We start from the raw sequence: 19,925 nt of genomic DNA, 5'->3' as shown, positions 1-19,925 counted from the left end.
TATTTGACACAAGTGCTCTCAGGCAGAACAGGCTTCACATCACAGACCTCTAGCTGTGTCGCTCCAGTTCACACCAGTCGTTGCCACAGGATACCTTTGTGTAACCACTTGCTGGGTGTGTGTTTGTGTGTGTATATGCACATGTGTTTGTTTCTTTTCCTGGAACAGTTACAGTATAATAATGGACTTTGTGGTAGACTGTTGTTGCAATGAAGGGATGTTTTTCTGTGACATTTTAAGAATATACGGTTGATGTTAAAAAATGAAGTATCCCTGGATGGTGGGATTGAATCAGATGAAAGGACACACTGATATTTATGTTGAATGATGTTATGTTGAATTCTCACATTTTTCAGATGCTGGAACCATTGTAAGTCACATGAACCTATTCCCCATGGAAATTACAGAAGAATTGGGAATACAGATGAGACAGCTTTTGATTGAGTTCTTCACATGGGCTGGCATCAACCGTCTCATTAATTGATGTCATTATGCTCAGCAGAGACTTCCTCAGGTGTAACTTTGAAGCAGCAATCTGGCAAAAGTTGTATTTATCTTTTTAAGAAATAAACCCTCCAAAAAAAGAGCAGCTTTATATGTTTCTTTAATAAATGTCAGCCATTTCCACAAATCCACATTCCACCAATTATATGCTCTCCATCCAAGTAACTGATTTGACGTGACAAGTTGATATTTGTACCATGTAAGGATGTAGGAGCTCTTTACACTAACGGCACTCTCATATTTTAATATTTATATTATTATACAGCAACATAATAGGTGATGATTAAGCAGGATTTCTTTTGTATAGGTCTATATTTTGTTTTTTTGGAAAATCCTACAGACTCTACCTTTAAGTTCTCTCTCTCTCTTTGTGTCAGACACTGTGGTTCAGAGCAAGACATCTTGACAACTAGTGACCAGATTACCATTGAATCTGATGGGAATTATCCACCAGATTATCAATTGTGATTATTATCCCCCAACATTTTCTTTCATGCAACCATCTGTTCAGTCCTTCACTTGATAAACACACGGCAGAGTATCTCAAAAACCAATGGCTGGATTTATAAGACGTTCACTGACTGTGCATATATTATCATTGTCTCCTGAGACTGGATGGATGTATTCTGGATGACCTTTGAACTTTTTTCCTACACCACCCTCAGGTCAAAATGTGAACTGTGTACACAACATAAAGCAGTGTATCTATCTCCTCATCTATTTCTCAGATTGTCATGAGGTTTCAGAGTACATCCCTGTTACAGTTCTTTTGGATTTTATGAAACTCATTGTCTACTGCTAAAACTCATTTGGACACTAAATCATGAATATGTTACCCAGTTGTGCCGTAGACTTTATTTTGTCTTCTTGATGATAAAGGTTAGGCGTTACCATTAGTCGGTGGGTGAATGAATGGATATTCTTGTGAATCTGTCCAGGCATCCAGCACATCATTGAGCAAGAAGAAGGGCAGAACAGATCATCAGCTGACCTGAGGATACGTAAAACACAGGTGCGTTCAGAAGGGAAAGTCAACAGCTGTTTCCCAAATGTTACTGTCTGTGTGGAGCTTTCTCGTTCTCGTGCATTTAATGTTCAACTCATGTTCAACAATGGATATACAAGCCTTCAACCAATGTGTAGTAAACCATGTAGGTTTGAGCTGTGTTTTATTGTTCCCCACTGTGTATGTAGCACTCCACGCTGTCTCGCAAGTTTGTGGAGGTGATGTCAGAATACAACACCACCCAGTCGGACTACAGGGAGCGTTGCAAGGGGCGCATTCAGAGACAGCTGGAGATCAGTGAGTAGATCACACCCTCACATAACTAACTACGCACATCTCAACACTGCAGGCTTCTTAAACATCTGCATCTATTTTCAGACGCATTGTGTCTCAAAATTCTTTAAACGTTGAGATTCCTGAGAGCATACCAGCAGATTGAATGAGCTAAGCAGTGAGCGCTCGTCATAAGTCAGGCTACACAATCACCTCTTAAACATTAAACATGCCCTGGCCACTTGACAGTACACGCTTCACACTTCCTGGTCTGTGTAGGAAGAGGTAAGACGGGACTGGGAAACAAATCAGGAGGAATTAAAACTGTTGAGAAACAGGCAACATTGTCAAACCTGCAGAACAAGGGTGAAAAATAATCATGACATGGTACTTTTTGTGTTGGTGTGTGGTGTCGGCGCCGGTGCCCCAGATGCCACACTGGGCGACTTCCACGCACAAATCACACTGCAGGGGATAAAACTGTCGCCCTTGATGCTCATTTTCATTTTTGATGACCTGTGTTTGACAGATCAGTCATATATGATCTGGTCTGATCACACCCTCAGGGCTTCAGTCTGCCACTGCAAAACGCAGTATGTCATGGGCAAATGACATGCTCTCAAATGGTTACTGAACACACTGAATGTGCAAATCTTTTTTTTTTCTACAATATATTTTTTCTGCAAAGGTAAGTGCCGATTAGGTGCAACCTTTGGTCATCCATAATGGGTTTTCATGATCGCTTTACTCAGTCAACTAGGTCCTTGTTAAAACAGGAGATATTAGAAAACCTTACCTCTATGTCTCTGCATGTCTTTTATCCTCAGCCCAAGTATCATCCTCTTCACCTTCCTCCTGCTGCCGTTTTTTGTCAGATGTTAGTTTTAAGATAAATTATCTAAGATAGAGCCTGTACCCACATTCTCCACCGTTTAAAGAAAATGTTTAAATTACTGTATTTTACTTCTGCAGAGTAGATCGGTATCAGGGTTACTATGTCTATTGGATGGAAGCATGAGGATGTGAGGAGAAGATGTACCGCTACTGTAAGACCAGTCCCTTGTTGTTAACTTTTCCAAAAAGTTAACAACAACTGTTCAGTCAGTTAAAATTGTGTGGTGAAAGGAGAAGCCAGTCCTTTCTGCAGTTTAGATGTTTGAATACTTTGCTATGAGGATTCTGGCGGAAGAAACCCTCTTAGATAAATAGTCGCTCATTCACTCCGATGCACTGACATGTAGTTTGATTTATTAAACCACACATAATACTTACCGTAAATGCATTAATTCTCCTGTGGTCATGTTACTTATTCACTGTCTGTTATATGTATTATTAATGGAAAAAGATGCTTCATCTTGACTTGTGAAGACAAACTACCTCAGCTCCAACCTGTTGACGTTGACCATGTGCTTCAACTCTATTGTCCCAAAAGGGAAAGTTGTCTCACTGACAAGTGAAACACAGAACACAGACCTGAGTATAAAACATGTGAGACACATAGTACAAATGTGTAAAAACAAAGATGAAACAATGTTCACCAGTGAAAACATAACATAAAACCTACATCCAGCTGTTATTATATCACCCAAAGAAATAGTTCTTTATTCAATTTGTATTGATTTGTTAACAGAACATTTTCAGTCCATCCCATCCATATTTTATTCTCACTTTGTCTGGTGTATTGTACCAAAACAACCACTCCCACACTGAGACCTCTTTCCAAAACACATACATCACCAACACCCACGCCCATATGCATGCACATGCCAGGTTGCTGCAGCTCCTCTCACTCGTGTCACACTCTATCTGTAATATGATTTGATAGGTATTAGCTGCAGGCCCCCGGGCTCCTGGACCAGACTACTGACATGGCCTCTCCCACGGCATCCTAGCAGGCTGCACTGAGCCAGCTGCCCTTACAGGCATCCTCATAGAGTCACCTTACACACAAAGGCAGGTACACACAAACAGAATAACAAGGAGTACTAGCAGAGCAGAGCAGGTAGTTGTGTTGCAGGGCACTTGGTGTAGACATTATTTCCTCTGCCCATCTGTCACTTTAGATTGGACATATGCAGCTGAGTCTGTGTGAGCTCCACCCAGTATATCTACTAACTCAACGTGGTCCCACTGAAAAGAGCAGCAGACGCAGTACACAACACTTTCCAAGGTTAATCAAAGGGCTCGACCAAACCTCCTTATGGAGCTAAACACACCTGACTCACTTTTTCCTTGAGCTCCTCCACATCCATTTGGATTTGATTTGTCAGCTGGTGGAGTCACAGGAGGCCTTAGCTGACATCACCTGTCACCAAGGAAGGGATTAGATACGCAGGGAGAGTTTGGAGATGGAACGAAAGCACAAAGGAACAGGACAGAAAAGCAGTTTTTTTGTTTTGAAATGAACAGGATTGAAGTATTCAGTAAAGCTTTTCCCCTCTGAATACATTTAATCTAAAATCCAATCTATTTAAATACGATTTAATTCCTTTAGGGTTGTATAGCAAGAGAGTTGCCTCTGATGTGCCAGCCCCTTTGACTTGTTTGTAAGTGAATCAATAAGAGTGTGTCACACACAGGGAAATCTAGTCTGGTCCGTCAGACTGACTATTGATGTTTCCTCTGCTGCTTCTCTGTTGAACCTGTTGGATGCAGAGAAACAAGAAACGGTGACATACTGGAAACATGTCATTGTCAATACAACAGCTATTTCTTGCCCTCATTTGCCTGGTCACCAGTCCTACAATAACCCCTTGTCCAGATATAAATTGCCTTTATCTACATTGTATTCTTTTGGATTTCTATATCCCAGCAGTAAGGAAGAAAAATATTTTCTGTCACATCTTTGAAATATAAAGTCTGGCACACTAATAAAACAGCAACTTATTCTCAGAGTTATACAAAAAAAATCTGTTTTGCTCTGGTCTTTTAAAAGTAACTTGGATTACATTTTTGATGCCATCACTTTTTTTAAAATGACCATGATAAAATGTTCTCACTGTTCAGACTTTGCTGAAGAATTAGCGATTAGCAGTTGGCTACTATTTTAAATTACAATACTACTGTAGTTAGAAACAGAGTTACATGATATTTAACCTAATGTGCTTTTTAACTTTAAGGAACAGTTCAAACATTTTAGAAAATGGTACACTTAAACTTGCTAGCCAGGGTATGATTAGTTTAGCTCAGCACAACGATCAGAAACAGGGGGAAACAGCTAGCCTCGCTCTTTCCAGCAGTCTACCAGCCTACCAGTGTTTCTGAACTTTACTACTTCATGTTATGTATCTGGTTTTATTTCATCCACATTTTTAAGTGTTAAAACATGAATGGCAACTGGTGAAGTCTCCAAGAAGTTTCTTATCCCGGCCAAGAAATAGTCTGGCACGTAGGCCACACACCCACATAACCCTCCCTCCATAAAAACCATGTGATGTTTTCACACTGCAGTCTTGGTACAAGTTAAACAAACAAGACGTGTGATAATCAATGATCGGTAGAGGTTCTGGCAGGCTGATTTTTTTTTGTTTTTTTTACCCTTGGACCGAGCTGTGCTAACTGTTTCCCTGATTTCAGGCCAACTCCTGGCTGTAACTTTACCTTTAATTGACAGATTGACAGTCGTCTCGTCGTACATTTGTCAAAAAAGTAAATATGGATTCCTCCAAATGTCAGCCACATCTCTTCGACGGGAAAGCTTTTGTCACGTCACATTAAAATCATGTGCATTAGCAATTCAGTAACATTTTAGTTCATTATTGATTGAGAGTCCTGAATATCACGCATTTATTTCTTTATTTCCATAAGCAGCAAGTAGACAGATATGCTCAGCAGGATGGAGGGGATGCTGGTCACAGGCATCGCAGGGCCTCTTTGACATTTGACTGTTATGTTTTATTTCCCAGCAGACACTACTTTCACTGGTAGAGACGCAGACACAATGTCAGGGAAAAAGACAGAGATATACACACACGCATTGTTCCTGTACGACAAACAGATCGATCAATATGATAAGTCATGCAGGCTTTTCTCATTCCTTTGTAGGTGAAATTGCTGCGAACACAAGCATGAAAATGACTCGTTTCTTTTCGCTCTGCGTGCGTGAACATTTGTGTGGTTTTGCCTTTTCCCTCGGTTCCTTGGGGGTCTCACTTCATTTGTGTTACATAACAAAGGAAATGAAATAATACTGTTACTGGTAGCAACAAAGTATGAATGATTTAATAGGCCGTAAACACTGAGGCTGAAGTGAGACTTCTTGGCTTCATATTAGACTTCTCAGGGTTTGGGTCTCCATGGTAACAAATAAGAGCCTCCCTCTGAGCCTGTCAGGGTTTAAAAAAAAAAAAAAAGCCAATGAGAAGCGTGTGTGTGTGTGTGTGTGTGTGTGTGTCAGTGTGGGAAGTGAGATGAATAGGGTTGGGTAGCACCAGAGTGCCTTGTGTTTTTTTTCTCTTCACAATTATCCATGAGTCATTGTCACTCTTGTCTGTCCTTCAACTCTAACTCTGACCCTCTTTAATGTTATAGTTTTAGCCTTAATGCCAGAGAGAGTATTTATTATCACAGAGGCTGGGAGAATAGGGAATTGATCACAGTAATGTGGTGAATGTGGTCTCTCACGCCTTTGTGTGCTGTCTACATCCTCTCATTTGTCAAGCTGTAAAATGTCATCGCTGAACACGAGTAGATTCTTTAGCATGGTAATGAAACAGCGGGGCCACTTAACCACCACTAAATGAAATTCATTGGTGTGATATGGATATGAAGTTTGAATTAGATACGATGTGCTAAGTAAAGAGAAATTAACAAAAAAAAAGAAATGATATGGGCACGCACCTCACCTCTGTAATTGTTACAGAGCAGCTTCATCAGTATTCTGTTCATGAAGGCCATCGTTGGCTCTGACTCCCAACCATCATCACTCTCCATCAAGCTACCTGCTCTGCCACTGAGGCCTCCACATTGACCACCAGACTTCATCACGCGTGTTGAACACAATGCACACACACACACACACACACACTGATTAGGTCATGGTGAGATGTTTGGTAATTGCCTCCAAAATCTCCAGCTACAGCTGCTGTAGTTCCAGTGCAGTTACAGCAGCATTCGTTTGTTTCTGTCATTGTTGCAGCACACTTACTGTAAGTAGCAAAGCCACTGTTGCTTACAGAAGTAGTTTTGTCGTCTTTTCCTTGTTTTTTCATAAAGAAAGATCCTTAACATTGCTGGGCCCTTAAAAATCCAAAAAATGAAACGGGATGAGAGGGAAAAAAGTAATTGTAGTACATTGATAATAGCTTAATGCCACAAACCAGTGTGAAAAGTAATGAAGTGCATCATTCACCAGACCTGCAGAGAACAATAGGAGGGTCTCCTATACACCAGGAAAGGGAGAGATTTTTAGTTCATTGTCATCTGCAGTGTTACCACTAGATGCCATTAAATCCTACAGGCTGGTCCTTACATGTTTTTGGTAAGATAATAACTATGAATGTGGAACTTTTAGTGGGGCATGTCCTCATTGTGGTATTGCTACATTTATTATTATTATATGTAAGTAAAGTACGTTTCTTTTCTATTGTGTGTTGTCTGAAACACACAGTCTCTCTTTCCTACAAACCCTCGGGATCATAAGTGTCATGAATATGACTTAGCCAGTGAGCTTTAACATCTGGGAGAAGTTAGACCAGCTGCTCAGCTCTGGACACCATCTAACTGTTTGTGGGGTTGTGGGATGTCGTTACAGGAAAGAGAAAGTGTGTATTGTATGGCCATACAGACAGTGTGCAAAGGAAAGATTGGAGACGATGCTGACAGGGTCTGACTTTGACTTACAGTAACAGTGGGGCAGAAATGGAGCCCAAGAGAAGCAGCTCTGCAGGAGAACACAGTGCTCAGATACAGGGATATTAATGTAGGTGTGGGGGAATGTTTATGAAGTAGGACAACTCTGCCAGGGGAAATAAACATGGATGAGGAGCACACACATCAGCAGGAAGGAGCAGGAAGACGTGCTGTCACACAGGCAGGGTCAGTGGAAAGAGAGATACAAAGTTAGTTGAGGCTGTGGAGCATTGAGGCAAACTTAATAAGATTCTGAATAAGTAGGTGATTGGTTTTTTACTAAAAATAGCTACACAACCGAAGAATATGTACAGACTGACCCAGGCTGTTCTGATGCTATCAGAAAATGACTGATATTTCCAATCTATGTGAACCTGGCCTGTCTTTTTAACACTTTATAGGTTACTGGGCATGTTTTTAAAGGCAAAGAAAACCAGTCTTGTATATATTAAAAATTGAATTGTGCAAAACATACTTTCTTCTAACAGAGGTTAAAAAATAAATTACACTTGTTTTATACACAGGATGAAGGATCACACCTGACTGGACAGAATGAATGGGGTGGGATAAAAATACACTAAGATGTTTTTAAAAAGGTTTACTTGACTGAGAGTGTGAGGCTAGAGGTCCTGGGACAGCGCCATTTCTAACTGAGCTTTGTGCTTAAGGTTGGATTTACATATAACTGAGATGCCTGGTTGAAAGCTGAAAACAGGACAAGTGGCTAACATTCACGTCAGCAGAAAGGAAAAATGAAGGGTACCACATGTTGTCATCTACATGAGAGCCATTATGGTGTAGATTGATAACTGTTATGTAATCACTCTTGTGCAATAGATGATCAAGATGAATTATGGCACAAATTTTTTTTTTCAAAGGAGGTTAAATCGAAAGCAACTGGACTTAGTTATTTGTTGCTTTCGATTTAACCTCCTTTGAAATACTATGACCTGGGCAAATGAGAATATGCACCGGCTTATGGCACAAATTATTTTTCCATTGCATCCACTTTTGTGGGACATGGAAGCATAAAGAATTTAAAGTGGAGACAACAGAGACAGATGGATATAGAGAAAATGAGCTTCTGGAAAAAGGAGGCACGCAGCTCCCATTTTAATTAATCCTCAGACAGACATGCTATTATTATCATCCAGTGAGTTTGTTTTCATGTTTCCTAATGGTTGCAGTTTGGGAAACCATTGCACTACACTTCTTAACTCATGACAGTAACACACTTTGTAAGTCTCTTCACACCAACCATGAGCACACTATGTGTTGTTGTGTTTGTCCTTCTAGCTGGAAGAAACACAACAAATGATGAGCTGGAGAGCATGCTGGAGAGTGACAACCCAGCTATCTTTACCTCAGGGGTGAGTGATACGACAAATGTAAAATAAATGCAAAGCTTGTTTTTAATGTAATTAAACCCTTGTCTAATCATTTCCCTCTGTTACACCATCTTAGATCATTATGGACAACATCACCGAGCAGGCTATGAATGAGATCGAGACACGGCACAATGAGATTATCAAGCTGGAAAACAGTATCAGAGAGCTTCACGACATGTTCATGGACATGGCCATGCTGGTGGAGAGCCAGGTGAAAACAAGGATCCTCTTTCTCTCAGAACCTACAGCTGTGTGATTTGGCACCGAGTCAAAATCTGTGGAAACAAATCTGCAAGAGCTAATTGTGTATCCATAAACCGGTTATCCATATATCAACATAGACACAAAAAGGCACAAAAAGAGTTTTAATTCAGTGTACTAGATACAGAGTTGTGGTTTCAGCAGGTGCTCTGCCTAATTCAGAGGTTCAGTAAGACACTGTGTTCACAAGCTGTGGAGTTAATTAGTAAAAATATAGTCCTATCTGCCAACCAAGTTGGATGAGATTGCATTTTCACTTCCGTCTGGTTTTGTGTTTGCAAAATATCTCGCAAAATGTAGACAGAATCTGGGGGACAGATAATTATTGGCCCAATCATCAGTTGATCTGAATTAGGTGATTATCTGAGTTTGGACTTTCTGCTATTAGACCTTTTTTTTTTTAGACTTTCTATGTTCATGCACAGGGGGGGGAATCTGACATCTGAGACTTCTGAGTTGGCAACTAAATAGAGTTGCTGTTTTATCACATCTTTGATTTATCAACAAAGCTCGACTGTTGTAGATGGTTTGGTTTTGTAAGTTGCAATTTATACAGAATTAGCTTGTGGTGTGTGCTGCACGCTAATGGCTTGCATCGATGAGGGTGAGGGTGTAGTTTCAAAGCCACGTATGTAGATAATTCTCAAGTGTATGAGTTACCTGTTCTTTTCTCAGTACAGTGTAGAGCTTCAGATAAATCTGCAAACCTGCTGTCATGTGTGACTGCATGAGCATGTTGGCTGAACCCCCACAGAGATTAACTGTTTCCCTCATCAGAAATAACACGTCTGAATTATGCAAAAGGAAATCTGAGCAAGAACACAATGAAAGAAAACATATGCCAAATGATGAATACGGAGCTAAATAGTTGTATGTAAGTGATATGAATTTCAGTTCAAGCGCAATGCAATAACAGGCTTTCCCTCACAATGTTGGTGTGGGAAAGATCATTTTTACGTAAATAATATAATGTGTATTTTTGTGCATGTAGGCTACTCTTTTATTCTCTTTTCACACCTATGAATACTTTAAATTCAAATAATTCAACTAACCAACCTTTTTTTATTTAATGAGTAACATTATTGAAGATGAGTGTGGTGTGTTTGTTAATTTTGCCTTTCTCAGCTCTGCTCTCTCCCTCCAACTCTCTCCCTATTTCTTTTCCTCAATTGTCACTACAACAATGACTCTAAGCTTTCGAGAACAGAGAACAGCGCTCCCCCTTTAATTTGGCAAGGTAATTTTCCTGTGATTCCTCATCTTCTCTTTTTTATTCTTTGAGAAATAATTGCTGCAGTGCACACATGGAGAATTGTATCCACTGGTTCTTCTTATTAAACTTTCAAAGGGAAACTTAATCCTGGGTTAATGCTGAATGTACAATACTCTGGTCACTCTACTCTGTGTTTTTTGTTGATGAATGCTGATTTAAACATGACATCTGCTGGCATTATGAATACAAGTGTCAGCAAGAAGGAAATTGTGGATAAATACATGAATAAAGAGAAGAAAAGATCTATTAGTATCTTTTCAGAGCCTTCACAATACAGTCTAGACTCTACAATGCTCTTTTGATAAGTTATGTAACAAGGTATCAGGGTAAAGTTTCTAAATAAAAGAGCTATTAAGCATTCATCAGACCAGTCTTCTAGTTATCATATAAAAACACATCTATGAAAAGTGGTACCAACTCACACTACACCACCTGCTCTTACTTTGGTGCAGGGTGAGCTGGTGAACAACATTGAGCGGAGTGTGCTGGAGGCTCAGGAGTACGTGGATCAGGCAAAGGAGAGCATCCCGAAATGCAAAAAGTTCAAAAAGAGCAGCAGACGGGTGAGATGCAGCATGCACACAGTCTACAAACTGATTCTCATGCCATTATTTGTCTTTTTTTCTCTCTCTCTCTCTCTCCCTTTCCTTTCCCATCTCTGCTTCTCTCTCCTCCTCCTTCACCCATTATCCCTTCCCTCGCCACTTCCCTCATCTCTATCCACTCCTCCTCCTGCCTCCACATCTGGCTCTCTCTTTCTTCTTCCTGCCTGCATGTCCTCCACACCCCCTCTGTAACTAACCTCTCCTAGGGGGAAATGATAGACCGCATAGAGTACAATGTGGAGCATTCAGTAGACTATGTGGAGAGGGCAGTTTCAGACACTAAGAAGGCGGTAAAATACCAGAGTAAAGCCCGGAGGGTGAGTCACATACACAACAAAACAATGCATGTGCACAAACGTGCTATCACAGGTTAAAGATAGGTAATGTCACAGGCATTGCATGTACTGTGTACAGTGTGGTGCAGTGATTTTCATTAGTGTGTGTGTGTGTGTGTGTGTGCATGCTCGCCTGTCATGTATGCTGCATGTGGAGGATATGTGTTGTCAGTGCATTCAACATTGTCTACAACATTGATTCCCAATACAGTAAGTGGAGTTAGGGCCTACCTGAAAAACCATAGAAAGAGCTTAGCTTATCTAAAAGATTGAAACAATTTAAAAATTTAAAAAAAAAACAAGTAAGGGAAACAAATTGTGATGCTTTCTTGATTACACATGTACAGTATAGACTGCACAGAACAGCTGTAATGTCCTAACATCACCTGAACATGAGAGGTTGTGAAATAAATAAGTGAAAATTAGACAAGCCAAAATATATTGTCATGAAATAGACACAAGGATTTTAGGATTTAAGTAGTTGGGGCACTATTGTTATGTTAAGTATAATCAGCAAGCATCTGTTAGGTGGATTTTGTTACCTCTGGACAGAGCCAGGCTAGCTGTATCCGCTTTTTTCCCCTCCTTTTAATATACAAAGCTACGCCAACCTGCTGCCCCCAGCTTTTTATTTACGTTATGTAATTGGGGTATTAATTTCCTCATTTAACTCTCAGGCTTACTTTTGAAATTGATCACCTCCTTCCTTCATTTAACAAGCTCCAGCACAGTAGAACAACTCTGCCACCTCTTGGTTAATATCTGTAACAGCACCTAAAGGGAAAAGGAATTTCATACATGACATGACCCCAGTTCACTGCTGGGTTCAAAGACAGTGCAAGGCTTATCTTCTGCCTTTTCCTTTCTTTCCCTCTTTCCATCTGTTTTTCATTAAGTCTCTCCAAAGTCCACTGAATCATTATCTGACACTCTGGCCTTCTTGTTTCCCCTCCCATATCCCCCCTGTCCAGAAGGTGATCCTCATAGGAGGTTGTATTGCAGTATGTGTGACCGTCCTCATTATTTCCCTCACAATTGGACTCAGTTAGGACCTGCGGAAATCCACTGAGGGCAGACAGGGCAGGACGTGATGCTGTCTATTAATGTCACGCATGTATGACTGCCATAGAAACACTAATTGTTCGGCTGTTGAATTGTTAATTGGGATCTGTAAAATGATGTCAGTAACTTCTCATTAACTGAGAGCTTGACTTGCTTTGCTGGTCTGGAGCTAAGCCAATACTATAGGTCTCTGTGCACTCTAACATGAACATGAACCTTTAGATGCATTTTTTTAATAGATGCTTTTTCTAAATTTAATTGACAGTCAAGAGGAAGAAGGAGTGAAAACTAGATATACGTCATAAACAGTCACCCTCTTCAATACTTGTATCATTGAACACTCCAATAAGAAGAAGAATAGTTGGACATTTCGGGGAAAATGCACACCTGTTTTCTGCCAAGTGTTAGATGTGAGAGAAAACATTAAAAACTGTTGTTAAAAACATAAAGTTATGGCTTTTACAGGAGCTTATTTGCTGGACTGTTTCTTGGGCAATAGACTAAAAGTATCCCCAATAAATCTCAATTGCTTTTTTTTGGAAATGGCTTGCACACAAAACCCTCCAGGAAAGAGACATGAATGATTTATGTCAGTTTAACTCAACATCATCAACAAACCAAATATTTTTGTATACAATTACCTAATATGTATTGCACTGTAAATTTCCTAACTATTGTTTTTAGTACAATTCACCAATTTTTAAAAAGATTTTTATTGCGAACTTGAACTTTATATTTTATATTGATTAAACCCTCTTTGTGTGCATTAAGCATAACATTTCTATGCTGTCAGTTGATCCTAATATATGTAATTTCAACATTAAAATAAAATAATATTTATGTTACCCGATTTAAGTATGATCTCATGTCTTACCTACACTGTGATTTCAGTTGCTGCTTTCACCTCACATTGTCTAGGGACCTAATAACTGTAGGGAAACAGATTTCCTGTCTCTGGAGTCACTACTTATTCCACTGTACAAGATTGTTTTTGTAAACCTTCCTTCCTTGTAACCGCATCCGGTGACGCCATCCCCCTCTGCCATGAGTGTGTGTGTCTCTGACTCTCCCACCCTGGGAATGGAATGCCTAATTCTGAACCAGTGAAAGGAGCTCCTGCTCTCGCTCTGCGCTGATCTCGGTCTTCTTACTCTTGGGCAGCTCCCTGAACTGTCAGAGCTGGTGGTGCTGTCTCCTAGAAGTCTGCAGTAGTGTGGAAGTGGCATGTAAATGATATGTACTGTAGGTCGTAGCTTCTTGTTGATCAAGTTGGGTGTGGTTGATTTGCAACCTTTTTCAAAGGAGGTTAAATCGAAAGCAACTGGGCTTAGTTATTTGTCTAGGATTTGTCTTTCCTAGACAAATAACTAAGTCCAGTTGCTTTCGATTTAAGAGGGTTTTGCCCAACTAAACATCACACTTGTCATCCCTGTAGTTCCAGTTTGCAAAATTGTTTCTGACAAAGGAATGCGGCTGGCAGCAAAACACATTTACCTAAAGTTTCTCTCAGCTCTCCAGATGTTGCAACATCAGTGTGCTAACCTCCTGCCTTGGTCTCACACAGTCTGTGATATATTTGAACTTCCAGATTGTATTTCCTCTGCACAAATCTGTCATTGTCCCAGCTAGTTTCCATGGAGTTTTTCCTCAGTCGATGTGAGGGTCTAAGGACAGAGGATGTTGTTACGATGCCATGTAAAGCCCTTTGAGTCAAACTGTTTGTAAAAACGGGCTATACAAATAAAATTGCCTTGCCTTGCCTTGCCTTGCCTTGCCTAGTTGCAGCTTACATTCATCAAAATAACTTTGATGTTGTCTGTCTCCAGTCCACACAAAAGGCCAATAAAAGGCATTGCATTATAACACAATTTTCTCTACCACCATCTGCAGGCATTCTAGGGGGAAACATTGCCCCATGCAGTTCATGAAGTTCATGCTGTGATTTTCTGTTTCTACTTATCAGTGGCAGACTGATCTCACTGGTGTGGATTTTTCAGCTTTAGTGCTAGTGTTGCTGAATAATTCTTAAATTCTGACTCGGCAGATTAACCATAGTGCTTGTGGATATAAATGTGGTCCACGTATCAATACTGCAGATACGTACAAGCATATGTGTCCCTGATTAACCCCGCTCTTTTCCACAACTCTTCTTTGTCTCATCTGCCCATGAGATCCACTGTCACAGTGTTACCATCTCTTCTTGATTGCTAGTATAAAAAAGGCAGTGGGGCTGAACATGCACACACAATTGACACCATAGTGTAAGAAGAAGAAAGATATAGAAAATAGAAAATAATTAATTAATAAAACATGAAGATAAACATAGAAAGGACAGCAAAACATTTCTGTAACTGTGCATCTTTTGTTGTGGTATTTAGTTTTTCTTATGTGAACTCATTTTTTGTCATACAACAAGTGACTACTTGTCATATGAACATGTCATGTATGGATTGTGGTGTAGTGTGCTAAGTATTTAAAGTCTCTGCTAGTTGTCTGAAATGTTTACATTGATGAAGTTATTCCAGGAAGTCACTGCCCATTTCCAAGAAATAGTCCAGCATATAACCTCAACCTCTATTATATTATCGTATCACTATTAATTATCGTATCACTATTAACCTTCATTCATCATCATGTGTGCACTTGTTGCATCAGGAATGTTAGACACAATCATTGTAGTGTAAACAAGGAAATACTTTTCAGCTTCAGGGGATTTTTTGTTGCAGTATCTCAAGTGGAGACAGGGACAAATTGGCAACAACACTATCTATCTAAAATGAATAAAAAAGACTACTGTCTAATTTGAATCCCTGCAACAATACAAAATGTTTTCATATTTGGGTTTTTGCACAGATTGAAAGAGTTATGTTAGCTTAGAAAGACCACGGGATAGAGCTGGTTTCATCATCCATATGGATGGTATTGATTCAACTGTCTCATCTAGCCCTTGGTTGAAAGAAGTGTATTCCCAGAAATTTCAAACAAATAATTTGAGTGTTGAATGTTGGATGTTTATGGATGTGAAGGAATGTATGTCAAAGTACATGCTTTATAAGTTAAGTTGCTTTAAAGCCACTGTGTTAACAGTAAAATCAAACAATCCCTGTGGATAATATGTTTCTTTCATCTTATTTCAAGGGATAGCTGGTTTTCTGACGCAATGCCCTCTTGTACAGAATTGATGATTCCCATATTCTACACGCAGTGGCTTTAAAAACTTAATGATTCATGTGTGTGGTATGTGTTAAAATGATGTGAGTCTGTTATGTCCTACGAATAAAATGCAGGAAACAAAGATTAATTGATTTAAAGGTGCTATTTGTAAGTTTTGCTAATGTTAGCATTTACAGCTGTTTAGCCTGCATGCTGGTATCGCCACGAACTCCAGTCATCTTTGCATTTATAAGTAGAGGTAAATGTTAAGGTAATTCTTCAGGGAAGACTGGATGCTACAGTCAGTACGTTTACATGACACTTGAAAAAACCGAATTATTGCCTTAAACCAACACTAAGGAACTTTTCAACCTTCATAAAATATTTTCATAACTTTTGTGATGGTACATCGACTTACAACAAGTTGAATGACACCTCTGTCGTGGTCTGAGGGGGTCTGTATCGCCTTCACTGGCACTAAGCAACTTTGAGGAGCATGGTAGGAACCCGGCTCTCACTTTACTTTCACTTTCACTTTTGCGAGTCACAACAAGGAGGGAACAGGCAAAACGGCACTTTAGCAATGGATTATGTTTGTGTTTTCACTTTGAAATGATCCACTGGAAACAGAAACTTAGTTTTGATGTCTTCTGTTAATTTTAATGCAGGATATTTACAGGGCTTCACGCTAGTGTTCATGGGAAATGGAGTCTTCCTTCAGGCAAAACACTACCGCTTTGGTCCACAGGCGCCGCCAAACTCAACCAAAACTGAAAGTTCTTTAGTACTGCTTTAATCCGACTATAACTGGACAACTGAAGTGCATGTAAACACCTTAGTCCGACTGAAATCGGAGTTGAGAACTCCGATTAAGACACCCAGATAATGCGATTGGAATTCGATTTTCTCCGTCATGTATACACCTTAGTCGGAGTATAACTGGACAATGCATGTGCGCATGCTCCACAACAGTAGAGACGGCACAAAGTGGAGCAGAGAAGCCGCCCAAACCCGGCAAAGTAAAGAAAAAAACCCAACATCAGCGCCGAGTCAATGCATTTCACACAGCGCGACCAGCAAGAGTGTTTTATTAAAAAAGAAAGAGAGAGAGAGAGAGAGGAAAAAGGAAGCCCGTATCCTATTCTCAGCGCGCATCCAGCCCAGACTGACGCGTCTGGTCGGGAACTGCAGTTGATCATTTATTATTAAGCTACTAAGTTGTTTATATCCAGTTTTTTACGAGGTGACAGAAAAGTCAACAGGACAGGGGGGCGCATTAACCCGCTGAAACAACGGCTGACGCCGCATGAGGGGGCGGACCCCGTCAGTAATTCGGTTTTCTCAGTTGCATGTATATTGAGACAAGGACAGAAGTCCGACTTGACGCCAAAATCGAATTTTGAGCATAGCTCGATTAAGCTCTGCATGTAAACGTACTGAGTGAAAGTGAGGGGATAGGGCAACTGGGACGGAGTTAGCTGGTTAGTGCTAACATCCAAAAAGAAGAAGAAGAAATTGCAGGGAAAAAATGGCAAAACACAAAAGTTGCTTTCATTCTATGGAAACATCTTTGATGCTTAACTTACCACCCTGGAAAGCAGATTAATGCTAACACTGACGCTGAGTAGCAATAGCAAAACTGAGCAGCTCCTTTGAATGTAATCCACACTCCACATTCAAACATCAACTCAAGTCAATCACAACATATTTCTCCAAACTGCATTTTGTTCTTATATAAATATTGTGATATGTTTAAGAAGCAGATGTGATATTTCTAACATGCCTTCCTTTGTTCTCAATTTGCTGCCTGGATGATGGTTTATCTGTTCTTGTTAACACCATTTAGAAGAAAATTATGATCATTATATGCTGTGTGGTTCTGGGAATTGTCATTGCTTCCATTGTTGGAGGAACTCTGGCCTAAACCTCAGCCACAGTAACACTAAGAGACACACTAAACACATATTTACACACAACAGAGCAAAACAAGAGCAGATACAGATTTTTAGTTTCCAGTTTTCATGAATGCAATCTATTAAATATTTAGCACAAGGTGCATTGCCTACTGTATGATACATTTTAAACACAGTGTACAGGGCCAGAGGTGTTTTCGCATGAGTTGCTATTTTGTAAATGTGTGGTGCTGCAAAAAGTGTTGAGTGTTGTCAAAGATATGATGTTTCCAAAAGTGAATTCTTGAATGAAAAAGTTACTAAATGCTATGTGACGCTATACTAATACATTCCAACTTCCAAATATGACAATTATTCAGTTGTAATGTCTATTTTGTGTTGTACAGGCAAAGTGACAGGCCACTAATCTGCAGTGTTTTCAAAGCCACGTTCATTACATGTTTATTTACTTTATCTTTTCTAGCTCTCTTACATGATGTCTGATGTCCTCTTCCTCCCTTCCAAAGCCCTGCATGACTTAGTTCACTGTAAAGTAGTGTTTGTATCCTATCGCTAAAGGGAGAGATAAGAGAGCACTCATGTGGGATATTCTGCTTGTAGATTCATCACACTGCCAAACCTTTTTCTAATGTCATCACTTGTGGTTCACTAAAGCAATGCTAATGTACCGGTAATTAATTTCATCTGGCCTTACCAGTTGTGGCTCCAGTGTTGGGTGTGATTGAGTGCATGCATGCATCAACTAAGTAACCGAGGGTTTAGGTGTGTGTTCATTTGTAGCTACATTTGAATGCGCCGAGTGTGAATCACTAGATGAGAACATGAGTGCTTGTTTATAGCCACCTGTGTCTTTGTTTTGTATTAAGTGTAAACAGATATAAAGCTCTCTAACACTGCCAGTATGTTCAAATAAGCTGTTAACATGGAGTCTAGTCCGGTTGGGTTGATCATTCTTGTCTGTAAACCTTGTTTTATGTCTTTTTATAAATCCTGAGCTTTAAACAGAGCATATCCCTGTTAAGCTACTACTCTGTTTATTTGTGTGAATGAACTTAATGAGTCAAAGAAGCGTAAATATGAGCTCAAAGTAGCCCTGTGAAAGACTTATCAGTTTTCTGGCGACACATACAGACATGCACAGACTGCAACCATGTTACCATGTTGCCTACGCAACTTGTTGCCTTTGTGTTGTATTGTGATGACACGGTTTTGTTTGTTTTATTCTAGAGTTGTTGTTTTGTTCATTTTTGGTTTGTTTCGGAGTTTGTTTTTTTCAAGTAAAGATTCTCTGGAAAATGACACTCAGAGTTTGTGCTTTGATTTGCATTTGTGTTCACAAAAACAGGATGTTCCTCTCAGTCCTTCAAAGGGATATTATGGTAATTTTAAACTATTCTCAGAATTTTACTGCCGGTATGGTCAATGTATCACACACAGTGTGTTCTATATAACATTATATTCTATTAATTTTATTAACCAAATATACTCATTTGGCAGTTTATTAGGTCCACTTCACTGAAACTAATTCAGTCTAATACAACCATGCCATAATTTAAGAATGATGTAACTGTAATGTTATGGGGAGTTAAATTGTAGCTACATAATTATATAGAGAGGTTATTTTATGTTATTTAGATTTGTAACCACAGTTATTTTATACTTTAAATAGTGTGACCAAAATAGTGAAACAAGGAGGCACTTATCTAGAGTGCACAAAAAAGTCCATCCTCTTAGTCGGAAGTCAGTCTTCATCCTTCAGTGTCAATTTACTTTCATTATCTCCAGAGTTCACTTGAGCTGTTAAACCTGTACAACATGATGTACTGGACCAGATGTCTTTTTTTTTTTTTTACTTTGAAGGCTGTCAGTATATCTTTATTGTTGGTGTGTTATCAGTGGCCATTGGTTTTTCTGTCTTTTTTTCTTTTTCTTTAATCTCGGGTCACTTTTGCTTGCAACATAGAGAGTTTATGTTGTGGAAATGATCTGTTGCTGTTATTGGTTATTAATGAAATAGAGACTTCTGCTGGCCAACAAGTTTTTATTTCCTGACAAGGAAAGGTCAGTCAGAATCAGAATCAGAAAACCTTTATTGTCCCCTGCAAAAAGCAGTGGATTTTTTTCTTTGAACATAAAACAAACAACAGATAGATACAGAATAGCACAGATAAATGCAAAGTAAGACCTTAAAAGAACATTAAAAGATTTCATAGTGAGTTGTTGATGATGTTGATGGCAGATGAGATGAATGATTTTTAAGTTTGTTCTTGCTAAAGGGACCCTGTAGTGACGTAGCCTGACT

The 19,925-nt window shown here is 39.5% G+C and overlaps 1 protein-coding gene across 3 annotated transcripts in view; it reads left to right on the top strand.

Annotated features, from left to right (window-relative positions):
- The window catches only part of stx1a (syntaxin 1A (brain)), a 66,785-nt gene extending 47,863 nt beyond the window's left edge, over positions 1–18,922 (top strand). Inside the window, exons 5-10 of one of the 3 annotated variants that reach the window (XM_083984755.1) lie at positions 1,443–1,516; positions 1,699–1,807; positions 8,930–9,003; positions 9,098–9,232; positions 11,008–11,118; positions 18,087–18,922. In XM_083984755.1, coding sequence (XP_083840881.1) covers positions 1,443–1,516; positions 1,699–1,807; positions 8,930–9,003; positions 9,098–9,232; positions 11,008–11,118; positions 18,087–18,179 — 596 coding nt within the window. In that variant the 3' untranslated portion in view covers positions 18,180–18,922. Of the gene's footprint in view, positions 1–1,442; positions 1,517–1,698; positions 1,808–8,929; positions 9,004–9,097; positions 9,233–11,007; positions 11,493–12,466; positions 16,008–18,086 lie in introns of those variants that run through there. The other 2 variants (XM_083984756.1, XM_083984757.1) reach the window with 2 other exon arrangements.
- Positions 18,923–19,925: the final 1,003 nt, after the last annotated feature.

The sequence above is a fragment of the Trachurus trachurus genome (assembly GCF_905171665.1).
Source record: "Trachurus trachurus genome assembly, chromosome: 13".
NCBI lineage: Eukaryota > Metazoa > Chordata > Actinopteri > Carangiformes > Carangidae > Trachurus > Trachurus trachurus.
This window is presented reverse-complemented; position numbering and strand designations above follow the sequence as displayed.